Raw genomic sequence first — 26,708 nt, forward strand, 5'->3', positions numbered from 1 at the left:
AATGGGCAAAGAAGTGGCAGATGGAATATAACATGGGCAAGTGTGAGGTCATGCACTTTGGTAGGAAGACTAGAGGCATAGGCTATTTTCTAAATGGGGAGAGAATTCAGAAATCTAGAGTGCAAAGGGACTTGGGAGTCCTAGTCCAGGATTCTCTTAAGGTTAACTTGCAGGTTGAGTCTGTAGTTAGGAAGGCAAATGCAATGTTGGCATTTATTTCAAGAGGACTAGAATATAAAAGCAGGGATGTGCTGCTGAGGCTTTATAAGGCTCTGGTCAGACCACATTTAGAATATTGTGAGCAATTTTGGACCCCGTATCTCAGGAAGGATATTCTAGCCCTGGAGAAGGTCCAGAGGAGGTTCACGAGAACGATCCCAGGAATTAAAGGCTTAACATATGAGAAACGTTTGAGGACTCTGGGTCTATATTCGTTGGAGTTTAGAAGGATGAGGGGGGATCTGATTGAAACTTACAGAATACTGAAAGGCCTGGATAGAGTGGACGTGGGGAAGATGTTTCCATTAGTAGGAGAGACTAGGACCCGAGAGCACAGCCTCAGTAAAGGGAAGACCTTTTCAAACAGAGATGAGGAGAAACTTCTTTAGCCAGAGAGTGGTGAATCTATGGAATTCATTGCCACAGAAGGCTGTGGAGGCCAGGTCATTGAGTATATTTAAGACCGAGATAGATAGGTTCTTGATTGGTAAGGGGATCAAAGATTACAGGGAGAAGGCGGGAGAATGGGGTTGAGAAACTTATCAGCCATGATTGAATGGCGGAGCAGACTCAATAGGCCGAATAGCCTAATTTCTGCTCCCATGTCTTATGGTCTTATAGATGATCAGCCATGATCTATTTGAATGGTAGAACAGCTTTGATGGGCTGAATGGCCTGCTCTTGCTCCTACTGCCTATGTTCTATAAAACAACATTTTACGTGGCTTTGAAAAAAGGAATTGTGTAAATCTTGAGAGAGTCTTCACGGTTAAGAGTGGGATAATGGCAGTTTGCTGTATTGTAAGGGTGGACTCAATGGGCTGTATTTGTAAGGGTGGCCGAGTTATACTTTTTTTAAAAAAAAAAAAATGTTCATGGGATGTGGGTGTCCCTGGCTAGGACAGCATTTGTTGCCCATCATATACCCTAATAGCCCTTGTTCAGAGGGCAGTTATGAGTCAACCACATTGCTGTGGGTCTAGAATACCATGCAGGCCAGACCAAGGAAGGATGGCAGATTTCCTTCCCTAAAGGACATTTGTGAACCACCAGTCAAGTGGTTTCATGGTCATCATTGGCCTCTTAATTCCAGATTTTTGTTGAATTCAAATTTCACCATGTAGAGCATTACTCTTGTCTCTGGAATACCAGTCCAGTGACAATACCGCCAACCCCCCCCCCCCCCCCCCCCCCACAATGATAGAGTTGATCTGCAGACACTTCTTGGATGGAAACTTTAAGTTTATTTACAATATACTCAAAAGCAGCCAACATGTGCTTTCAACCCCAACTCTACCTCCACACTGACTGCTGAGGTAGCCCACACTCCTCTCCATTGCTTACTACAGATCATGTGATCTTGCACACAAATATCATTCTTTAAAGGTACATAACACAAGAAAAAAAATGACAATTATTCGCTGAATAGCTTCATTTCTGTGCTGTTACTGTCCTCCGGTTCTATGTTGTTCCTCGAAATAGAGCATAGAATCTTTTGTCTTCCTTGGGGAAGTGTTGCCCTGCAACACTGCAGTTGTCCCCAGGTACTGAGCTGGAAATTGTCCATGGCTCTGGTGCTGTATTTCTCATTGCATTGTGCTCTTTCTGCTAGCCCCATGATCTGATGTACCTTCTATTGTACTCTATGCTATCTCTGATCATACTGTCCCATAGTGGTCTATATTTCACAGCATCATGTTCTTGTTCCCTGTTGCACCTACCCCATTTGCACCATTGCTATTCTACCTGCAGCTTCCCAGTTGTCCAGCTGCGATCACGCGGCGCTTTGCGCGGCACGTGCGGCTACGTGATGACATCGAACTCAGACGCAGAGTGACGCAGCGCCATGGCGGTTGACGCTCCGATGGCGAACGCGATGCGGCTCCGGAACCAGCTGCAGACCGTCTACAAACTGGATCCGCTTCGGAACGAGGTGTGAAGGGAAGCTGGACCGTCGTGGGGTGGGTGGGGGGAGCGGGGGAGGATTGCGTTACAAGGTCTCCGGCGACGAATGGCCGCCAGTCCGGTTTCCCCTTCTCACAACCATTGCGATCGAGTGGAGGAGGAGTCCCGTGTCGAAGACGGGGCGCATGCGTTGTTACCTGGGTAGCTGCGTGCCCGGCATGCTGGGCATGCGCCGTTGGCTCGGCTGGTTTGTTGCCGGCGAGCTGCACATGCGCAAGGGCAGCAAGACACAATGCGCATGCGGCTGTTCGACACAGTTGTTTATACAGTTGCAAATTAAGCTGCAAGAAACGCGCATCTTATGCGCAATCTTATTTAAAGCAGTTTCTACCCACTTCTTTTCTAGTATAAATTTATTTTCCCGAATATATAATGGTAATTTGCTACGTAAACTTCTCATGCTGTAATTATATAATCCTGCCTGTTGGCACGATAGCACTTCCATAAACTTACCCAGTTAGCAAGATGCCAACGACAGCATAAAACATGGAAAGAGGAGCATTCCATCATAAAACCAAAGGGCGTAGGAGCAGAGGTAGGCCACTCAGTGAGATCATGCTGATCTGATAATCCTCATCTCTACTTGCCTGCCTTTTCCCCATAACCCTTGATTCTCTTGCTGATTAAAAATGTCAATCTCCTCCTTTAATATACTTAACGACCCAGCCTCTACAGCCCTCTGCAGTAAAGAGTTCCACAGATTAACTACCCTCAGAAGAAATTCCTCCTTATCTGTTTTAAGCTGTCTGGTCCTAGACTCTCCCACAAGGAGAAACAACCTCTCCGCATCTACCTTGTCAAGCCCCCTAAGAATTGAAACATGGAAAATAGGATTAGGAGTAGGCCATTTGGCCCTTCGAGCCTGCTCTGCTATTCATTATGATCATGGCTGATCATCCAACTCAATAGCCTGCTCCTGCTTTCTCCCCATACCCTTTGATTCCTTTCGCCCCAAGAGCTATATCTAACTGCTTTCTTGAAAACTTTGGCCTCAACTACCTTTGTGGTAGCGAATTCCACAAGCTCACCATCTCTGGGTGAAGACATTTCTCCTCATCTCAGTCCTAAATGGTCTACCCCGTATCCTCAGACTGTGACCCCCTGGTTATGGACTCTTCCACCGTTGGAGACATCCACCGTCTGAGACATCCTTTCTGCATCTATCCTGTCTAGTCCTGTTAGAATTTTATAGGTTTCTATGAGATCCCTCCCTCATTCTTATGAACTCCAGCCAATATAATCCTAACTGACTCAATCTCTCCTCATATATGTCAGTCCCGCCATCCCAGGAATTAGTCTGGTAAACCTTCGCTGCACTCCCTCTCTAGCAAGAACATCCTTCCTCAGATAAGGAGACCAAAACTGCATGAACTATTCCAGGTATGGTCTCACCAAGGCCCTGTATAATTGTAGCAAGACATCCCTGCTCCTGTACTCAAATCCTCTTGATGTGAAGGCCAACATACCATCTGCCGCCTTAGCTGCCTGCTGCACCTGCATGCTTACCTTCAGCGACTGGTGTACAAGGACACCCAGGTCTTGTTGCACATTCCCCTCTCTCAATTTAAAGCCAATCATAATCTGTCTTCCAGTTTTAGCTACCAACATGGATAACCTCATATTTATCCACATTATACTGCATCTGCCATGCATTTACCCACTCACTCAGCTTGTCCAAATCACACTGAAGCATCTCTGCACCTCCTCACAGCTCACCCTCCCATCTAGCTTTGTGTCATCTGCAAATTTGGAGATATTACATTTAATTCCCTCATCTAAATCATTAATATCTATTGTGAATAGCTGTGGTCCCAGCACTGATCCCTGCGGTACCACAATAGTCACTGTCTGCCATTCGGAAAAAGACCCGTTTATTCCTAGTCTTTGTTTCCTGTCTGCCAACCAGTTTTCTATCCATCTCAATATACTATCTCCGATTCCATGCACTTTAATTTTACACGCTAATCTCTTTTGTGGGACTTTGTTGAAAGCCTTGAAAGCCCAAATAAACCACAACCACTGGCTCCCCCTCATCAACTCTACTAGTTATTATTGAAAAATTTCAATTGATTTGTCAAGCATGATTTCCCTTTCATAAATCCATGCTGACTTTGTCCAATTCTGCCACTGTTTCCCAAATGCTCAGCTATTAAATTTTTTATAATGGACTCTAGAATTTTCCCCACTATCGATGTCAGGCTGACTGGTCTATAATTCCCTGTTTTCTCCCCACCTCCCTTATTAAATAGTGGGGTTACATTAGCTACCCTCCAATCAGTAGGAACTGTTCGAGTCTATAGAATCTTGGAAGATGACCACCAATGCATCCACTATTTCTAGGGCCATTTCCTTAAGTATTCTGGGATGTAGATTATCAGGCCCTGGAGATTTATTGGCCTTCAATCCCATCAATTTCCCCAACATCATTTCCCTACTAATACTGATTTTCTTTTAGCTCCTCCCTCTCGCTAAACTGTGTTCCCCAACATTTCTGGTATGTTAGTTGTGTCCTCCTTTGTGAAGACAGAACCAAAGTGTGTATTTAGTTGGTCAGCCATTTCTTTGTTCCCCATTATAAGCTCCCCTGTTTCTGACTGTAAGGGGCCGACGTTTGTCTTCACCAATCTTTTTCTCTTCAAATACCTATAGAAACTTTTGCAGTCAGTTTTTATGTTCCCTGCAAGCTTACTCTTGTACTCTATTTTCCCCTTCTTAATCAATCCCTTGGAGCTCCTTTGCTAAATTCTAAACTGCTCCCAGTCCTCAGGTCTGTTGTTTTTTTTGTATGACTCTTCCTTGGATCTAATGCTTTCTCTAATTTCCCTTGTAAGCCATGGTTTGGCCACCTTTCCTGTTTAGCTTTTGCGCCATACAGGAGTAAACATTTGTTGCAGTTCACCCATGTGCTCTTTGAATGTTTGCCATTGCCTATTCACCGTCATCCCTTTAAGCAACCTTTCCCAATCCATCATAGCCAACTCGCGTTTCATACCATTGTAGTTTCCTTTATTAAGATTCAGGACCCTAGTCTCAGAATCAACCACATCATTCTCCATCTTGATGAAAAATTCTATCATTATTATGGTCGCTCATTCCCAAGGGGCCTCGCACAACTAGATTGCCAATTATTCCTTATATATGAATCTTATGTTTCAATAAAATTGCCTCTCATTCTTCTAATCTCCAATGAGTACAGGCCCAATCTACTCACCCTGTTCTCACAGAATCACATCTCCATAAAAAAAATTCCTCCATACCTGGAATCTACCTAGTGAACCTACTTGGGACCAAAGCTGTTCACGGTATTCTAGGTGTGGTTTAACTGGTGCCTTGTATAGTTTTAGTCATCAGTAGGATCATGGCTGAGCAGTATCCAGCCTTGGTTCCAAGTCCTTTAAGTTCTCGAATATAAAAGCAAAATACTGCGGATGCTGAAAAGCCCTTAAATTCTCTGCCCTAGAGTGCAGTTGAGGCTCAGTTGTTGAGTATTTTCAAGATAGAGATCACTAGATTTCTGCATACAAAAAAACATCAAGGGGTATGGGAATAGTGCAGGAAAATGGTATTAAGGTAGATCAGCCATGATCTCATTGGTGGAGTGGGCTTGAAGTGCCGAATGGTCTACTCATGCTGCTATTTCTTATGTTCCTATAAATAGCCTTGCCTAAGGAAAACCTGCTGATCTCAGTTTTGAAATTTTCAGTTGTTCTCTGGTTTTCTCAGCTATTTGGGGAAGTGAGTTCCAGATTTCTACCACACTTATGTGAAGAAATGTTTGACATCAGTCCTGAGCATCACAGGTTCTGATTTTTAACGCTAAGCTCTTTTTCTGTACTCCCTCACCAGACAAAATTGTTTCTCTCTGGCTACCTTGTCAAATCCTTCAATTGTTGTCGTCATCACTGATCACCTGTAAAATTCTATTCTCAATGGAATACAATCCTAATCTGTGCAATCTATCCTTATTATTTTAACCCTCTTAGCCCAGGCATCATTCTAGTGAATTTGAACATATATAACAGTTTTAAATATTCTTCGAAGAAACTCTGAAGAAGGCTTCGAAACATTAACTCTGTTTCTGTCTCCATAGATGCTGCCAGACCTGCTGAGTTTTTTTCCAGCATTTCCTGCTTTTTGTTTCAAATACTCTTGACCAGTTTGCCACAAAAAGAGACGTGGAGTCTGCTGTTAGCCGGTCGGTTGCTGAGGTGGAAAACAGTGATTGATTTGAGTTGGGTTTCGGGAGAGGTGCCAGTGGGTGAGAATGTTGCTCTAACACATTAGAAGTCCTGGGTCAATGTGCTGCTGGCATCCTCAGTTGCTTTCCTGGGTGCCAAGGGCCTGATCATCTGCGTAGTCAAACTTGCTAGAGGTGATGGGTAGCATGTTGCTCACTTTGATCTTGAAGAGGATTGCAGTTAAGCCTTGGGGAAGTCCTTCATTCAGGATCCTGGTGACGCTTGCTGGGTGGCTAAGTGCAACCCTTTATTTTCAATTGCTGAGCATTGAAAGGACATCCATTGTAGCCTGGGACTCTATAAGTCTGACAGCTTTTAATAGAAGACATATTGCCACGCAGTGTCATATGCTGTTGGAAGGCGGTTGAGTGCAGCATTGTCTTGAGCATATATTGGTAGCCAGTCTTAATGGTACTTGGTCAATGTGACTCTTACTAAGCCTGAATCCAGTTTGTTCCTTAAGGAGAAACAAAATACTGCAGATGCTGGAAATCTGAAATAAAAACAGAAAATGCTGGAAATACTCATTCTGACACAGTTGCTGCCATAAACTGCTGAGTATTTCCAGCATTTTCTGTTTTTATTTGTCCCCTATGGAGGTTGGGCTCCATCAGTGGCGAGATCCAGGAGGAGATGCTCTAAGCAGTTTATAAGAGATACTTGGCAGAGATATGGGCTGACGACTAGCTTGGTCATCAGAAGGTTTCCCCGGCTTGATGATAGCGGTGGTTTTAGCCTCGCCCCAGATTCATGAAATGACACCAGTTGCATTGGATTTTGGTAAGGAGAGAAGCCAAACAGGTTTTGATGCACATTCTGACAAAGGACAGATGGTGCTATCTCTGGGCTGACACCAGCATCACCAGCGAAAATCTGGTGAGTGATCTGACAGTAGTGTCTCCATCCCTCCAACAGTCACAGGATCTGCTCTCTCCATGCAAGAACATCACACCACCTCCACAAATGGAATTGCAAAGACTGCCCAGCATGCAAATGTAGTTCAGAATGCTTACCACATTGTGACTGAATGTGGCCTTCCAAAACCTGCCACTGGGTTTAATACATTTCACCTAACAACAAACGGTGCTGTAACCTGTCTATTCAAATTGGACTTGGATTTATAAAGCTGCAAGATGTCTTGTGCAAGAAGAATTATAAATGATCAGGTTGCAAATAGCAGCTTTAAAATTGAGACTGCATTATATCTGTGTGTCTTGATATTGTCTTGCCTATGATGTCAGAATTCTTTTTTTGAAATTTTGCATAAGCTTGGCTCATGTCTATTAGAACCAGACAGTTTAGAGTTCTAAGTTAATCTTTCAACTAACAGGCAGCTCTGAAAATGGAGCTCTCTCTGTGTTGCCCTGGTGATCTGAAACAAAAACAAAATGCTGGAAAAACTCAGCAGGTCTAACAGCATCTGTGGAGAGAGAAACCGAGTTAATGTTTCGAGTCCATATAACTTCTTTTCAGAGCTAAAGAGAAATAAGAATGTGGTGAAATTATACTGTTTAACGGGAGGTAGAGTAGGTGAAGCTGGATAGAAGCCAGTGATAGTTGGGGGCAAAGGAGAGATGGACAAAGATGTCAAGAACAACTGGACAAAGGGGGTTTTAATGGTAGTGGTAATGGCTAAATGAGGTACTGATCATGGCATTAAGGTAAGAAAATAGAATGTGATAATAGCAGGACAAGGGTAAGCACTCTGAAAAGAACAGCATGAACAAGTGGCCCTTGTGGGGGGAGGGGACAGTGGTGGAGGAAAAAAGATCGAAAATAGGATAAAAGGTGGGGATAAAATGATGAATAAAAATAAATGGACACAAGATAAAAATAAAATGAATATTGAAGAAAGGTGGTAAGAAAGGGCTGAGGAGAGAGTTCATCATCTGAAGTTATTGAACTAATCGGAAGATGAGGTGCTGTTCCTCAAGTTTGCATTGGGCTTCACTGGAACATTGCAGCAGGCATGTGGGCATGAGAGCAGGATGGTGTGTTGAAATAGCGAGCGACAGGAAGGTGTAGGTTATGCTTGCAGACACACCGAGGGTGACTGCTTTGCGGAACGCCTAGTCTGCGTTTGGCCTCTCCAATGTAGAGGAGACTGCATTGGGAGCAGTGAATACAGTAGAATAAGTTGAAGAAGGTGCAAGTGAAGCACTGCTTCACCTGAAAGGAGTGTTTGGGCCCTTGGACAGTGAGGAGGTTGGAGGTGATGGGGCAGGTGTTGCACCACTTGCGATTGCATGGGAAGGTATTGGGACGATGGAGTGGATCAGGGTGTTCTGGTCCAGGAATGGTCTCCACATAATACCACAGCGGGGTGAAGGGAAGATGTCTTTCGTGGTGGCATCATGCTGGAAATGGCGGAGGATGATCCTTTGAATGCAGAGGCTGGTGGGGTGAAAAGTGAGGACAAGGGGGACCCTATCATGGTTCAGGGAAGGAGAGGAAGGTGTGATGGCAGAGATGTGGGAGATGGGTCGGACATGGTTGAGGGCCCTGCCAACCACAGTGGGTGGGAAACCTCTGAAGGAGGACATGTCAGAAGTGACCTGGTGATATCTGTCTTAGTTTATGTGCTGAAGCCCTGTGACTTCAATCCCAGTTACTGTTAACTGGCTCACAATGATATACTCTGTGGAAAGCCCCTTCCCCCACTGTCCTTACCTAGTATAGTCTATTTGTGTTTGAATATTAACTGTATTCTAAAGTGGCCTAGCAAGATTCTCCATTGGACCAAGGCCATTGGGGATGGGGATGGATGGCCCTGCCAGCGATGCTTACACCTGAGTAAAACTGTTACTTTTCATGTTGCTTCCATGAAAGACATCCCTTGATCTTTCTTTGAACGCCTTCCCTGGAAAGTCTGCAGCCAGAAGGTCTTGCATATGATTGGTCATTCCAGTTATGTTGCCCGCCTTTCTACATTGTAAAAAGGATGCTGTACTGAGGAAGAATCCACAGGGACATTTTTGATGTTGCAGGCAGTCTGTACTCTGAATTTTAAACTTTTAAAGTTGTGGGACTTGTTATGATTTTTGTCTTTTATTCGTTCATGGGATGTGGGTGTCACTGGCTGGCCAGCATTTATTGCCCATCCCTTGCTCAGAGGGCATTTAAGAGTTGCATTGCTGTGGGCCTGGACAGCAGATTTCCTTCCCTATAGGACATTAGTGGATCAGATGGGTTTTAATGACTATCAGTAATAGTTTCATAGTTATCATCATGATTCCAGATTTTGTTTTATTGAATTCAAATTTCACCATCTGTGAGATTTAAACCCACATCCCCAAAGCTTGACCCTGGCTCTGGAATACTAGACCAGTGGCAGTACCACTATGCCACTGCACCACCACCACCACCCCTTGCCAGGTTCTATGGATGTAGGATTACTCCTCTAGAGTCAGTGTTCAGTCAGCTTGGATCATGAATGATTGTTGACTATTTGACCACAGAGGGCATCACAATTTAAAAAAAGTTGTTCATAGGATATGTATGTTGCTACAAAGACCAGCATTTGTTGCCCCTTCTCTAATTGTCCTAGAGAGGGTGGTGAACCATCTACTTGAATTGCCGTAGTCTAAGTGATAAGGTACTCTCAAACTACTGTTAACAAAGTGGAAGAAGTAAATGTTTAAGGTGGAGGATGGGGTGCTGAACAAGCAGGCTGCTTTTGTCCTGGGTGGAATTGAATTTGTGTTGTTGGCGCTGCACTCATACAAGTGAGGAATTTTCCATCATACTCCTGACTTGTGCCCTGTGTATGGTGGACAGGGTTTAGGGAGTCAAGAGGTGAGTTACTCACTGCAGAATACACCAATCTTGTAGCCACATAAATATATGTCTGGTCCAATTAAATTTCTGGTTAATGGGAACCACCTGGATGTTGATAGTGGGGGTTTCAGCGATAGTTTATATGTTGAACACCAAGGAGAGATGATTACATTCTCTCTTGTTGGAGGTGGTCCTTGTTTGACACTTGTGTGGCGTGATTGTTACTTGCTTGCCCAAGCCTGAATAGTGTCCAGATTTTGCTGCATATGTGCACGCTGCTTCACTATATCTGAGGAGTTGTGACCTATAGTTAACCATATTTGTGTTGACCATCTATCTTAGAGACTGTGTGCCTCATGCTGGGGTGTAGCTCCATGGTTCTTTGGTATTGTCCCAAGGGTTAATTCTTTTGAACCTAGATGGAGTTGTTCCACCACATTCAGTTGTACTGGATTCTGCCCACCCTCTAAGATTCAGCAGGATCGTGATCACAGGCGTGAACTCTGGCTGGCTTGCCCTTTCCTAATTCTGGTGCTGTGGCCAGTTGTCACAGCCTCACTGTAGCCTGTGTCATAGAATCATGCAGCATTAAAGGAGGTCATTCAGACCCTCCCTGTTTCCTAGTACAAGACCCTGCTCTGACTATGAGCCTGTTAGAGATCAACCTGGCCCACTTTGAATACTGTGGCCTGACTGGGTAGAGTGCACTTTGAGTGGTCTGAACTGGGATGGGAGGATCAGTTCGCTCATTAGTCTGCAGACTTCGGTGGGGAGGTGCTCGAAGGCTGAAAATCAGAAAAGGTGAAAATGTAGTCAGTTTAGACTGGGAGGGCAGGCTCAGGATAGTAGGTAAAAATTACATCAGATCCCTGATTAAATCCTTGTCCTGTGCTGGTTTAACTGACCTCTATTGAAGCAACAGTAAGGCATTACAACCTCTCCCCTCTTTTATTTTATTCATTAATGGGGTGGAGGCATCACTGGCTAGGCCAGCATTTATTGCTCATCCCTAATTGTCCTTGAGAACTGAATGACTTGCTAGGCCATTTCAGAGTCAACCACATAGCTGTGGACCTGGCGGCCACATGTAAGCCAGACCAGGTAAGGACAGCAGATTTCCTTCCCGAGAGGGCATTAGTGAATCAGATGGATTTTTTATGACAATCGACAATTTCATGGTCATCATTAGGCTTTTAATTTCAGACTTTTGTTATTGAATCCAAATTTCACCATCTACCGTGGTAGGATTCAAACCCAGGTCCCCAGAGCATTACCCTGTGTTCCTCGATTACTAGCCCAGTGACAACACCACTATGCTACTGCCTCCCCCTCATTGAATTATAGTATCCCACAGCACAGAAAGAGGCCATTTGCCGCATTGTCCTTTTGCTGGCTCTTTGAAAGAGCAATCCACTTATTCTTACTTGTCCTGCTCTTTCTCCATAGCTCTGAAAATTTGTCCTTTGCGAGTATTTACTCAAGTCCCTTTTGAAAGTTGCTATTGAATCTGCTTTTACCATCCTTTCAGGCAGCGCATTCCAGATCACAAGAAGTTGCTGTTTTTTTTTTTAAAAACCCTCATTTTCCCCCCTCGATTCTTTTGCCAATCTGGTCCTCTAGTTACCAACCCTTCTGCCATGCAGATCTGGGACATAATTGCATGTGTGTGCTTTTTCTTTTGAATTGATGTCATGAGAGGGTATTGACGCTGGCCTACGATATGATCAATTGCGTGACTAGCGAGGCTGTGTTTTATCATTGGCAGGAAGAAGTAAAAGTGAAGATTAAAGACCTGAATGAACACATCGTTTGTTATCTGTGTGCTGGCTACTTCATAGATGCGACCACTATCACAGAGTGTTTACATACATGTGAGTTTTTGAAGCGAGTATATTTATACGATGAGATACTACCTTGGTGGAAACTTAACATTAAAGGGTGTGTTCAGAACTTCCGTGAAATCTGGTCTAGATAATCAGGAGAAGGTGGAGAGGAGATGCAGAGAAACTCTGCTCACTAATTTTCAAATGAGGAATACTTGCTGGACACAAAACATGGTCAGTGCTGAAGCCTTGGGCACTGTTCCCACCTCTGAGGACGTTGTCCTGATTGATTCTGTTGTACAGCTGTGTAAGGCAGAGAAATGCATTTACAGTCAATCATCTTCTCACCCCTTAATCCTTCCTCCAACACCTTTTCTGTTTTCCTTTTTCTCTTCTCCTCCCCCACCAGCCTGCCACTATCATACTCAGTGCATGTACCATCCAAGCTCTAAATCTGTGTTCCCACACTCACTGTTTCTCCACACAGCATTCTGAATTTTAAAATTAACACTCATTGCATCATCTTTTCCTGTACCTTTGCTCTTCACCATACTTTTAACTCAGGACCTCCTCACCTCCCTCCTCCCCTTCCTGCTGCAACCTACAAACTTTTCGGATGTTCTCAGCTCATGGATGGGACAATGTAAAAGTTTTTTTCTTAAGTTTTGGGCCATGTAATCAGTAACTTGTGATATAGCCTGCTTTAATTTCATTCTTGGGATGTGGGTACAGGATTAAGTGATTACTGGAATAGTAACCAACAGTCCTGGACTAATGATCAGAGTCACAAGTTCAAACCCCACATTAGCAACTGGGGAATTTAAATTCAGTTAATTAAATAAATCTGGAATCAAAAGCCAGTCTCAGTAATGGCAATCATGGAATGACCAGATTGTCGTAAAAACACATCTGGTTTGTTTTGGGAAGGAAATCTGCTGCCTTCACTCAGAATGACCTATATGTCACTCCAGACCTGCAGCAATGAGGTGCTGCTGTCTGAAATGTCGCAGCGAGCCACTCTGTTGTTAAGGGGGCTCCCCATCTTCTTGATGACAATTAGGGGTGGGAAATAAATGCTGGCCCTGCCAGTAACAGCCAGATCCTGTGAATGAATTAAAAACCAACCTGGGCATCACTGGCAAGGCCAGTATTTGTTGTGTATCCCTAATTGCCCATGGATAGTTAGTCAGTTGTCGTCTTGAACTGTTGCAATTCTGTGGCAAATGTGCTGTTACGTAGCAAGTTACAGCATTTTTTTACCCACTGGTGGATTTTGACCTTGCGGCTTGAGTTAGCATGGGATTTGATATGATGAATTTTGATTTCAGCTGTGAGGATATAGTGGAGCTTAGAGAGAGGAAGAAAGACAGCAGTTGTGGGGTATGGATGTACTTTGCATTTAAAACTATTTTTTCTGAAATTAGATTGTTTAATTCATTTTGCCCTTTCAGATTATTATAGCACTAAATTCCCACTTTGCTGTGTTATTTATATTAATCCATTTTATTGGATCATTATTCAAAGTTTTATTTATACTAAAATTAATCAGTTAAAAAAATTTGCATTTGCATTTCTACAGCGACCTCCAAATGTGTTTTTTGTGTTCATTCATGGGATGTGGGCTTTGCTGATTGGGGCAGCATTTATTGTCCATCCCTAGTTGCCCATGAGAAGGTGGTGGTGAGCTGCCTTCTTGAAGCGCTGCAGTCCATGGGGTGTAGGTACACCCAGAGTGCTGTTAGGGAGGGAGTTCTAGGATTTTGACCCAGCGACAGTGAAGGAACAGTGATATAGTTCCAGGGCAGGATGATGAGTGTCTTGGAAGGGAACTTCAGGTGGTGGTGTTACTATCTATCTGCTGTCATTGTCCTTCTAGATGGTAGTCGTTGTGGGTTTGGAAGGTGCTGGGTAAGGAGCCTTGGTGGAGTTCCTACCATCCTGTAGATGGCACACACTGCCACTACTGTGCGTCGGTGGTGGAGGGAGTGAATGTTTGTAGATGTGGTGCCAATCAAGCAGGCTACTTTGTCCTGGACAGTGTCAAGCTTCATGAGTGTTGTGGGAGCTGCACTCACCCAGGCAAGTGGGGAGTATTCCATCTCACTCCTGACTTGTGCCTTGTAGATGGTGCACAGGCTTTGGAGAGTCAGGAGGTGAGTTACTCGTCACATGATTTCTTACCATCTGACCTACTCTTGTAGCCACAGTATTTATAAGGCTAGTCCAGTTCAGTTTCTGGTTAATGCTAACCCCCCAGGATGTTGATAGCGGGGGATTCAATGATGGTAATGCCATTGAAAATCAAGGGGCGATGGTCAGATTTTCTGTTGTTGGAGGTGGTCATTGCCCGGCACTATGTGGCGTGAAATTTACTTGCCATTTGTCAGCCCAAGCCAATGTATTGTCCAGGTCTTGCTGCATTTGGACATGGATTGCCTCAGTATCTGAGGAGTTGTGAATGGTGCTGAACATTGTGCAATCATCAGTGAACATCCCGACTTCTGACCTTTTATGATGGTAGGAAGGTCATTGATGAAGCAGCTGAAGATGGTTGGGCTGAGGACACTACCCTGAGGAACTCCTGCAGTGATGCCCTGGAGCTGAGGGGACTGACCCCCAACAGCACAACCATCTTCCTTTGTGCTAGGTATAACTCCAACTGCTGGAGAGTTTTCCCCCTGATACCCATTGACTCCAGTTTTGCTAGGGCTCTTGGATGCCAAACTCCGTCAGATGCGGCTTTGAAGTTAAGGGCAGTTACTCTTGCCCCACTTTTGGAGCTCAGCTCATAGACTCAGAGATGTTTACAGCACAGAAGGAGGCCATTCGGCCCATTGTGTCCATGCTAGTCAACAAAGATCTGACTACACTTATCCCATTTTCCAGTGCTTGGCCCATAGCCCTGGAGGCTATGGTGACGCAAGTGAATAGCTAAATACTTCTTAAATGTTATGAGAGTTTCTGACTCACCCACCCTTTGGGTGAAAAAGATTTCTCCTCAACTTCCCTCTTAGCCTTCTACCTCTTGCATTAAATCTATGTCCCCTAGTTATTGACTCCTCTACTAATTGAAAAAGTGCCTTCTTACCCATCCAGTCTATACCCCTCATAATCTTATACACCTCAATCAGGTCCCCCCCCCACTCAACCTTTGCTGCTCCCAGGAAAACAACCCCAGCCTACCCAACCTTTCCTCATAGCTTTGACCCTCCAGCCCAGGCATCAACCTGGTAAATATCCTCTGCATGCTCTCCTGTGCAATCACCTCCTTCCTATCATGTGGTGACCAGAACTGCACGTAGTACTCCAGTTGTGGCCTAACTAGTGTTTTATACAGTTCCAGCATAACCTCCCTGCTCTTATATTCAATGCCTAGGCCAATGAAGGTAAGTATCCTGAGTGCCACCTTAACTACCTGCTTTTGTCCATGTTTGAACTAAGGCTGTAATGAGGTCAGGAGCTGAGTGAACCTGGTGGAACCCAAACTGAGTGTCAGTGAGCAGGTTATTGCGAAGCAAGTGCTGCTTGATAGCACTGTTGATGACCCCTTCCTTAACTTTACTGATGATGGAGAGTAGAATAATGGGGCAGTAATTGGCAGGGTTGGATTTGTTCTGCTTTTTGTGTACAAGGGCAATTTTTCACAAAGCTGGATAGATGCCAGTGTTGTAGCTGTATTGGAACAGCTTGGCTAGGGGCGCAGCAGGTTCTGGAGCACAAGTCTTCAGTACTATTGCCAGAATATTGTCAGGGCCCATAGTCTTTGCAGTATCCAGTGCCTTCAGCTGGTTCTTGATATCAGTGGAGTGAATTGAATTGGCTGAAGACTGGCATCTGTGATGGAGTAGGTCGAGATGGATCATCTACTTCTGGCGGAAGATTGTAGCAAATGCTTCAGCCTTATCTTTTGCACTAATGTGCTGGGCTCCCCTATCATTGAGATTGGGAATATTTGTAGAGCCTCTTCTTCCAGTGAGTTGTGTAATTGTCCACCACCATTTCCAACTGGATGTGGCAGGACTACAGAGCTTAGATATGATCCGTTGGTTGTGGGAACGCCTTGTTCTGCCTATCACTTGCTGCTTGCACAGTAGTCCTGTGTGATAGCTTCACCAGGTTGACACCGCATTTTAAGTTATGCCTGGTGCTGCTCCTGGCATGCCCTTCTGCACTCTTGAACCAGGGTTGATCTCCTGGCTTGAAGGTAATGGTAGAGTGGGGGATATGCTGGGCCATGAGGTTACCGATTGTGTTTGAGCACAATTCTGCTGCTGCTGATGGCCCACAGTGCCTCATAGATGCCCTGGCTTGAGTTGCTAGATCTATTTGAAATCTATCCAATTTAGCACCGGTGGTAGTGCCACACAACACGGGGCATAGTCTCCACAAGGACTGTGTGGTGGTCACTCCTACCAATACTGTAATGGACAGATCCATCTGCGCCAGATAGGTTGGTGAGGATGAGGTCAAGTATGTTTTTCCCTCTTGTTGGTTCCCTCTCCACCTGCTGCAGACCCAGTCTAGCAGCTATGTCCTTTAGGACTCAGCCAACTTGGTCAGTAGTGGTGCCGCCGAGCCGCTCTTGGTGGTGGATATTGAAGTCCTCCACCCAGAGTACATTCTGTGTCCTTGCCACCCTCCGTGCTTTCTCTAAGTTGTGCTCAACACGGAGGACCACTGATTCATCAGCTGAGGGAGGGCGGTACATGGTAATCAGCAGGAGGTTTCCTTGCCCATGTTTGACCTGATGCCATGAGACTTCATGGGGTCCAGACTCAGTGTTGAGGGCTCCCAGGTCAACTCCCTCCTGACTGTATACCGCTGTATATCTCTGCTGGGTCTGTCCTGCCTGTGGGACAGGACATACCCAGGAATGGTGATGGTGGTGTCTGGGACATTATCTGTAAGGTATGATTCCATGAGGATGACTGTCAGGCTATTGCTCGACTAGTCTGTGAGACAGCTCTCCCAATTTTGGAACTAGCCCCCAGACGTTAGTAAGGAGGACTTTGCAGGGTTGACCATAAGACATAGGAGCAGAAATTAGGCCATTTGGCCCATCGAGTCTGCTCCGTCATTCAATCATAGCTGAGATTTTAGTTGTCATTTCTGGTGCCTAAGTTGATGCCAGATGGACTGTCCAGTTTCATTCCTTTTATTTATTTATTTTTTTTTGAGGCTTTGTAGTAGTTTGATACAACTGAATGGCTTGCTAGGTCAGAGGGCATTTGAGAGTCCACCACATTGCTGTGGGTTTGGAGTCACAGGTAAGGACATCAGATTTCCTTCCCTAAAAAACAATCAACAATGGTTTTATGGCCATTCCAGATTTTTATTGAATTCAAATTCCATGGTCTGCCATGATGAGATTCGAACCCAAGTGCCCAGAGCATTACCCTGGGTCTCTGGGTTACTAGTCTAGTGACAATACGACTATGCCATCGCCTCCCCTTTTTTCCAGGCCAAAGCCTTCATTGGTTGGGGATTCCTCTACTCTTCAAATCATGCTGTGGATCTTTTTTGTGCCCTGGTGTCTCCCTGAAAAATGATACCTCCAACATTGCTGCATTCTCTCAGTACTGCATTGGGAGCATCCAACCCTAGCTTATGTGTTAAGGATCTCGAGTGGGTCCTGAACCCACAGCCTTCTGATCCTGAGAGTGTTACATATTGAGCCATGGCTGACACAAATATATAGTTTGTGATACACTGAAATCTTCTGAGTTCCCAGCAATTTAGAATCCAGGGTTGTCTTCGGGACACTGGGTGTCTGGGTTTAAGTTAAGCTCAAAGACACGCTCTGGGATTGTCTGATCCGAAAGTGCTTGGTACTGACACTGCTTGCTTCCAGTACAACGTCTGTCTCCAGTATTAATGCCCTCACCTTGTTGAGCTCAAACATTTCACGCAAAAAAAACTTTTCTGTTCTCCATATGTGAACTTAACCTCCCATAATAAATGTAGCTGATATTGTTATGTCTCAGCAGTAACTGAATACATTGTAACTCTTAATGTAATTGTGCCTTTTATTGGAGCACTTAAATCTCCATATCTCTCCACAGAAAAGAGATGACTGTAGCAAATTTTGAAGTAGTTGTGAAATTTAATCAGGGTTATAGACTCTAAAAGTTCTTGTGGAGAAAATGCTGAGTAATGCTTCAAAAGTACTGTGTGGGGGAGAGGGATTTGGGGGAGCTCCTGAAGTAGGACAAGAATTGATAGGCCACGACATCCTGTGACATGGGAGAATGCCGGGGGTGGTGGTGGGAGGATGTTGGAGAATCATCCAGGATTCCCACTTACGAGAGTCCTGTGTGTGCAAGTTGAGTGAGAACAGCCCCAGGCCAAGCCCCAACTTGAGTTTTTTTTTATTATTCTTTGTGGGATGTGAGCATTGCTGGCAAGGCCAGTATTTGTTGCCCAACTCTAATTGCCTTCGAAGGTGGACTTGAGCCACCTTCTTGAACTGCTGCAGGCCATGTGGTGTAGCTACACCCACAGTGCTATTTGGAAGGGAGTTCCAGGATTTTGACTCAGTGACTGTGAAGGAACGGGTGATATATTTCCAAGTCAGGATGGTGAGTGACTTGAAGGGGAACTTTCAGGTGGTGGTGTTCCTATCTATCTGCTGCCCTTGTCCTTCTAGATGGTAGTGGTTGTAGGTTTGGAAGGTGCTGCCTAACGAGCCTTGGTGAATTCCTGCAGTGCATCTTGTAGATGGTACACATTGCTGCTACTGTGCATTGATGGTGGAGGGAGTGAATGTTTGTGGATGTGGTGCCAATCAAGCAGGCTGCTTTGTCCTGGATGGTGTCAGGCTTCTTGTGTTGTAGGAGCTGCACTCATCCAGGCTAGTGGGGAGTACCCCACCACATTCCTGACTTGTGCCTTGTGGACAGGCTTTGGGGAGTCAGGAGGTGAGCTAATTGTCACACGATTCCTAGCCTCTGACCTGCCCTTGTAGCCACAGTATTTATATAGCTAGTCCAGTTCAGTTTCTGGTCAATGGTAACCTCCTCCCCCCCCTCACCCCGCCCGGGATGTTGGTAGTGCAGGGTTCAGTGATGGTAGCGCCAGTGAATAAGAACATTGATGGTTGGATTCTCTCTTGTTGGAGATGGTCATTGCTTGACACTTGTGAGGTGTGAACGTTACTTGCCATTTGTCAGCCTAAGCCTGGATGTTGTCCAGGTCTTGCTGCATTTGGACATGGGCTGCTTCAGTATCTGAGGAGTCACGAATGGTGCTGAACATTGTGCAGTCATCAGCGAACATCTCCACTTCTGACCTTATGATGAAAGGAAGGTCATTGAAGCAGCTGAAGATGGTTGGGCCGAGAATGCTACCCTGAGGAACTCCTGCAGTGATGTCCTGGAGCTTAGATGAGTGACCTCCAATAACCACAACTAACTTTCATTTGTGCTAGGTATGACTCCAACCAGTGGAGAGTTTTCCTCCTGATTCCAACTTGACTCCAGTTTTGCTAGAGCTCTTGGATGCCACACTCGGTTAAATGCTGGCTGCACCAGTTCAGTTTCTGATCCATGGTAATACCATTGAATGTCAAGGGGAGATGGTTAGACTGTTTCATGTTGGAAATGGTCATTGCCTGGCACTTGTGGCACAAATGCCACTTGCCACATCAGCCCAAGCCTGAATGTTGTTCAGGTATTGCTGCATATGGACTGGAACTGCCTCAGTTTCTGAGGATGGTGCTGAACATTCATCAGCAAACATCCTCACATTTGACCTTTTATATTAGAGAGAAGGTCATTAATGAAGCAGCTGAAGATGGTTGGGCCTAGGACACAACTCTGAAGAATCACTGCAGCAGTGTCCCAGGATTGATGATTTGGCCTCCAACAGCCACAACCATCTTCCTTTGTACCAGGCATGACTCCAGCCAGTGGAGAGATTTCCTCCTGATTCCCATTGACTTCAGTTTTCCTGGGGCTCCCTGATGCCACGCCCGGTCAAATGCTGCCTTGATTTCAAGGGTAGTTGCTCTCACCTCACCTTTGGAGTTCAGCCCTCTTGCCCATGTTTGGCCCAAGGCTGTAATGAGGCCAGGAACCAAGTGACCCTGGCAGAACCCAAACTGAGCATCAGTGAACTAGTTATTGCCTTTATAAGTGCTGCTTTACCACACTGTTGACAACACCTTCCATCACTTTGGTCGAGAGGAGGTTGTTGGGCCAGTAATTAACGAAATCGGATTTGTCCTTTTTGTGGATGTGGGACACACCTGGGCAGTTTTCCTCATTGTTTGGTAGATACCAGTGTTGGAGCTGTACTGGAACAGCTTGGCTAGGGACTGAATAATTCATTAACACAGACTTCTGCTGTCTTTATAGACACACACATCTTCTCACACTCACTCTAAATGTGTGCGAGAATGTACATGTATAAGTAGTTTGCAAACACCACTGACCTGTTACACCCCATTGCCAAAGCAAAAACCAGGAACACCAATTGCCAAGTGACTATACCATAGTTCCTGAATAGTTTTCCATGACTGTCTAAATTTGTACTTGGAAGAATGAACACTTGGATGAAGCACAGGAAGGTTGCTGGCACCTATGTACTGCATGCCCTGTAAAAAGGGAAGAGAAAAGCTTCTAGCCCAGGGTGGTTTGGAGAAGAAGTCCTTCCTCTATTTGCCTGTCCCACTCATTGTTCTTAACTGAGATTTCAGGCAGTAGCCCACTGCTTCAGCACCAGTGTTTGACAGGAAAGGGAAGGTGCATGTGAATGGTTAATGGTGACTGATTTAAAATGAAAGTTACAGTATTTTAGAGGACATTACTGTGTACGCACATGGTATTTCTCCATGTGAGCTATCCAGTCTAATCACACACTTGTGCTCACTCTCCAGTATTCTTCAATATGTTTCTCTTGCAGGCCAATCTTTAATTCCCTATTAAAAGAATTTATAGAGTCTACGTCAGTGTTTGTTGCAGAGCATTCCATATTCTAACCACCCTCTGTTTAAAGACTTTTTTCCAGCCTTGTATATAATTCTGACTGGTCCTGATTAACTAGTCTTTTAAAAGTTTCATTGGAGCGTAGGAATTTCCAGATGACAGAAAAAACAAGATCCTCCTCTGCCATCTCTAGCATCCTGGTATTTACATGATCCAACAATAATAGAGTTGTTGTCTAATTACCTGTCTAGTGATCAGTCTCTCTTAATTCATCTACAGCGCCCATGGATATGAGGTGAAGAAAGTCCCCAGCCTGTTAAATGTAGCACATGACCTGCCTCAAATTACTCAAATATTGTATTCAAAAATCCCATATTATAGATTCTAGTAGTTTACCAGAGGGAAGACTATCTGGCCTATGATTCGCTGGAGAGGCAGTTTGGTCTCTGCTCTATTCCATGCCCACGCTATGCCACTCTTCATGGAACCTCAAGAAACTGCAGGACACAACAGACAGGATGAATGCTGTATTCAAAATAAACATCTTTTACTTGATGTTCCAAACAGCCAAGTCAGCTGATAAGATGTTAAAGTTGTGTCTGCTTGAACATTACAAACACAGTACCTAAAACATCTCTGCACTCCAGATGGTCAGCTCCAAGAAATAATGGCCTTCATTGTCCACTCCCTCAAATATCTATCCTAGGAGCAGGTGTGGACTATATGGTCCTGCCATTCAGTAGCACCATGGTTGATCGCCTACCTCAATTCCGCTTTCCCACCAGCTCCCCATATCTCTTGAATCCCTGAGAGATCATAAATGTATCTATCTCAGTCTTGAAGATGCTCAACAAATCTCCCATGTCGTGATATGACCTGAAGTCAAAGTATCCGCTTTGAGTCTGACCTTTGTTCAATCTCCTATACTAGGGCCAAGAACCCAGATGCAGAGTTTGATAGTGAATGAAAATCAGTGAAAGATCTGTGCGCGTGTGCATGCATGCGCGGATTGGTTGGGTTCCCAAATAGTGGAATAGCCTGCCTGTGCTCATCACCTGAGTTCACATATGAAGAATGGTTCCTTGGGTGAGATTTTAGTGTACCTTCCACCCAGTGAGCCAGGACAGCACCTTTTTTAGGAGAGGAAACCAACAATTGGTTAAAGAGATAAAAACAAAAAAACTGCGGATGCTGGAAATCCAAAACAAAAACAGAATTACCTGGAAAAACTCAGCAGGTCTGGCAGCATCGGCGGAGAAGAGTTGACGTTTCGAGTCCTCATGACCCTTTGACAGAACTAGTTCTGTCGAAGGGTCATGAGGACTCGAAACGTCAACACTTCTCCGCCGATTCTGCCAGACCTGCTGAGTTTTTCCAGGTAATTCTGTTTTTGAATTGGTTAGAGTACACTCAGTAGCACCTTGATTTGTGTTTTAAAGTATTCACTCTAGCTGCCCAGTGAAATATGCTTCACAGATGCACATCATACGAGTGGGTAGAGAGGTGATATAGAAAAGGAATCAAGCAAAAGCACAGCTGTAGTTGTTCAACTGTTGGTGCAAAGAAATACTCTAATACAGTATAAGAATTTCTGCTGGGCCAGTTTCTTACAGTATAGCACTGTTGTTTTACATCTGTGTCTTTCTGATGTTCTTTTGTCTAATCCATTTTTTACCTGCTGCCTGTATGCTAGCAAGCGCGAGCATTGTATGGTTGAATCTTTAGCCTTGTTAAAGTGAGAGAAGTTAGTTCCAGGAAATGGCAAATTCTTCATCTTGGCATAGTGCTTTCTGAACAAATATAACATGAGTTATGGTAGAATGAGTTCTCATGGCCCAGGTCTTCTGGTCTCTGGACAATATGAGACCACATGTCCGACCCAAGATTTGCATCAGGACCCCACAGACATCCTGATGGGAGCAGGGGAGTTTAGCCAGCACAGACACTATGGGCTGAATGGCCTCATTCTGTGCTGTAACTTTTCTATGGTTCTATTGGCCCTTCCCGGAAAGGCTCCTACTCCTGAGCTTGAGTTGGGGGACTTTGAACAGTTCTGTGGGACTTATCTGTTTGAAAATGTTAGACCATTAGAAACGTTAGAAATCCTAGTCTCACTCCTGGATAACTACAGAACTGACCCCTCAATCACTCGTGCTGACTGTCCTTATCTGGTCCGGCCACATCACTGCAGACCCATGGCAATGTGGTTGACTTAATCGCCCTCTGAGATGGCCTAGAAAATTACATAGTGACTTCATTCTTCAAGGCATTCCTCAAAACCTAAAATAAAATACCGTGAATGTTGGAATTCTTGCATAAGAACAGAAAGCACTGGAGAAACTCAACAGATCTGACAGCATCTGTGGAGAGAGAAACAGAGTTAACATTTCAAGCCCAATATGACTCTCTTCTTTGACTCCAAAGAGCCAGACCTGCTGCTTTTTTCTAGCACTTTTTTTTACTTTAAAACCAACCTGTCCTTGGCTCAATGTCAAATTTTGGTAACATTTCTGTGAAACACCTTTACAACGCTTTGTCTTTAAATACACTGCAGAACTTCATGTTTATTGTGCCTGGAGGGAGAATTTCGAGCTAGTTAACATTACGGTAAAGTTCCAGTGGTTACAGGTCTATCGCTGGGGCAGGAAGTGATTTTTTGAGAGGTTGCTTTAAGCATATTGCATAAGAAATGTCACTAGTAAAATATGCTGGCTTAAATGTGATTTTGTTTTTCCACCCATTAGTGTGTCTCACTGTAAGTCAGATCATAAAATCTTTTCTAAGGACTCGTGTGTTTTGTAGCATAATACAGTCTATTATTTCTGCCACCATGGAGTTGCGTACCTTTAACAACAGTAATGGCACTATTAAAATAATGAAACAACCTAAGGCGATTCACAGGTGCATTATAAAACAAAGTATGACACCAAGCCACATAAGGAGAGGTTAGATCAGATGATCAAAAGCTTGGGTCAAAGAGGTAGGTTTTACAAAGCGTCTTAAAGGGGGAATGAGAGGTAGACATGGAGGGAGGTATTTCCAGAACTTGGGGCCTCAACAGCTGAAGGCATTGCGACCAATGGTGGAGCAATTATAATTGGAAGTACTGAAGAAGTCAGAATTGGAGGAGCGCAGATATCTTGAAGGGTCGTGGGGTTAGAGGAGATTAGAGATGGGGAGGAGGCAAGACCATGGAGAGATTTGAAAACAGGGATGAGAATTTTAAAATTGAGATCTTGCTTGACCAAGAGCAAATGTAGGTTAGTGAGCACAAGAATGATAGGGGAACAGGACTTGGTGCATGTTAGGACATGGACAGCAGAGTTACTGATTATCTAATGTTTATGGAGGGTAGAATGTGGGAGAGCAGCATTGGACTAGTAGGGTCGAGAGGTAACAAAGGCATGAGGGAGGGTTTCAGCAGCAGCTGAGCTGAGACAGGGACAAAGTCAGGAAACGCTCCGGAGGTGGAGTTGGCTGGTCTTAGTGATTGTATGAATGTGAGGCCCAAAGCTCATCTCTGGATCGAATATGAAACCAAGGTTGTGAACAAATTGGCTTAATTTCAGGCAGTTGCCACAAAGGTATGTAGTCAGTAAAGAGGGAATGCAGTTTGGAATGGGAACTCAAATTTAATTGGAGGAAAATTCTGCTGAGCCAGTACTTGGCTGTCATATAAGCAGTCAGATAATTTAGCAACAGTGGAGACGCTAAGAGAGGTGGTGGTGAGATAGAGCTGGGTGACATGAACATGCATGTGAAAATGAAAGTTGTGTCTTTGGATGATGTCACTGAGGAGCAGTATATAGTTGAGAAATTTTAGGAGACCAAGGATAGCTCCTTGGGGATACCAGAGCTAACGGTGCAGGAGCAGGAAGCAAAACCTTTGCAACTGATTCTCTGGCTACAATTAGATGCGAATGGAGCCAGATGAGAGCAGTCCCACCCAGCTGGATGACAGTGGAGAGGTGTTGGAGGAGGATGGTGTAGTCAACAATGTCAAATGCTGCAGACAGGTCAAGATGATGAGGAGTGAAAGTTTATCTTTGTCACAAAGCCTATTGGTTCAGACAGCAGAGGCTCAGGCCAACCAGAGTTTAATTGTTGGTCGCTCACAGAACTTTGCAGATTTGCAATATGCTTGTTGCTTCTGACCTGCAGCATGAAATTGACAAGGTTTTAATATTGCTTGGCATCTTAAATGTGATATCCTAGATATTTTAAATGTACAATTTTTTTTAAAAAATGGTAAATCAGTACCACAGAGATAAATCTCATAGTGCTATTTCTGAGAAGAGCAGGTGAGTTCTCCCCAGTGTCCTGGCTAATCCCAACCTCAACCGACATTACATTAAAAAAAAACAGATTATCTGGCCATTATCACATCGCTGTGTGTGGGAGCTTGTAGTAAAACAATCCAAGTTTTGTACGTTGCAACAGTAACTACACATCAAAATTACATAATTGTCTGCAAGTGCTTTGTGTTTCTTTTCTTCAGTTTCTCAATTTTACACAGCAATGGCAGCAGAAAATTTCAGATCTGAAGAAACTAGGTAGTCTGGAAATACAGCTGGTCTGTCAGCACACCTGAGAGAAAGGACACTGTGTGTGAGGATGCTTCCTGTTAGGAACAGTAGGCTGTTCAGCCCCTCTCACTTACTCCGCTATTACATCTCCACTCCTCCATTTCCCCACTCATCACTCAGTTCTCTCTTTTTATAAGCAGTTCTGATACAGCATCCACTTGAAACATGAACTTATTTTTTCACCTAAGGCAGTGGCATTGTGGGATTGTCACCGGACTATTACTACAGATACCCAGGGGACCCGGGTTTGAATCCCACCAATTGAATTTGAATTCAATAAAAAAAAAGCCTGGAGTTAAGTGTAATGATGACCATGGAACCACAGTCGACTATCATTTAATAAAAAAAACCTTCCTGGTTCACTAATGTCCTTTAGGGAAGGAAAGGTCAGACTGGTCATGTGACTCCAGATCCACAGCAGTCTGGTTGACTCTTAAAAATGCCACTCAGTTCTCGAGGGTGTTTAGGGATGGGCAATAAATGCTGCCCCAGCCAGCGATGCCCACATTCCATGAACGAATTTAAAAAAAAACTGATTGCTTTTCTGCTTCTCATTTTGCAGTATTTGTGACTTTAAATCTAATTTATGATCTCTTGCAATTCTTGATATTGCCAGCAGGTGATGCTATTTTTCCAGAAATACTTTTCTTGTGGCCAGAGTGAAAGAAAACTGAGGCAGTTTGCAAACTGGCTTAGGTTATGGATGTTTTGCGCTGGGGCCGGGAAGTAAGGTCATGAAAGCATTCAATGACTAATTCACTGCACTGCGTAAGGGGAGCTTTGATCAAAGTGCAGCCATGCAGTGGCATTGTTCTTCCTCTGATGTCTTTTTAAGGTTGTGAAAGGGTTTGATAGGATGTACAGAAGGAGGATGCTTCCACTTGTGGGGGAAGACCAGAACTAGGGGCCATCAATATAAGATAGTCACGGATAAATTCAGTTGAGAATTCAAGGAAAAATTCTTTACTCGGAAGGTAGTTAGAATGTGCTACCACCGGGAGTAGTTGAGACAAATAGCAGAGGTGTATTTGAGGAGAATCCAGATAATTGAGGAAGAAAGGAATAGAAGGATATGTGAATGGGGTTAGATGAAGTAAGTGGAAAAGAAGCTTGTACCACTGGCAGAATGTTGAACCAAGTAGCCTGTTTCTGTGCTGTAACTTCAGTGGAATTTCTC

At 44.3% G+C, this 26,708-nt stretch overlaps 1 protein-coding gene across 2 annotated transcripts in view; it reads left to right on the forward strand.

The window, feature by feature from the left end:
• The first annotated feature begins 2,041 nt into the window (after positions 1–2,041).
• The window catches only part of pcgf1 (polycomb group ring finger 1), a 45,629-nt gene continuing 20,962 nt past the window's right edge, over positions 2,042–26,708 (forward strand). For both annotated transcript variants that reach the window (XM_041201297.1, XM_041201306.1), the window contains exons 1-2: positions 2,042–2,151; positions 11,964–12,069. In XM_041201297.1, the coding sequence (XP_041057231.1) occupies positions 2,065–2,151; positions 11,964–12,069 (193 nt within the window). In that variant the 5' untranslated portion in view covers positions 2,042–2,064. The remainder of the gene's footprint in view (positions 2,152–11,963; positions 12,070–26,708) is intronic.

Source organism: Carcharodon carcharias, chromosome 1, assembly GCF_017639515.1.
Source record: "Carcharodon carcharias isolate sCarCar2 chromosome 1, sCarCar2.pri, whole genome shotgun sequence".
NCBI classification, from domain to species: domain Eukaryota; kingdom Metazoa; phylum Chordata; class Chondrichthyes; order Lamniformes; family Lamnidae; genus Carcharodon; species Carcharodon carcharias.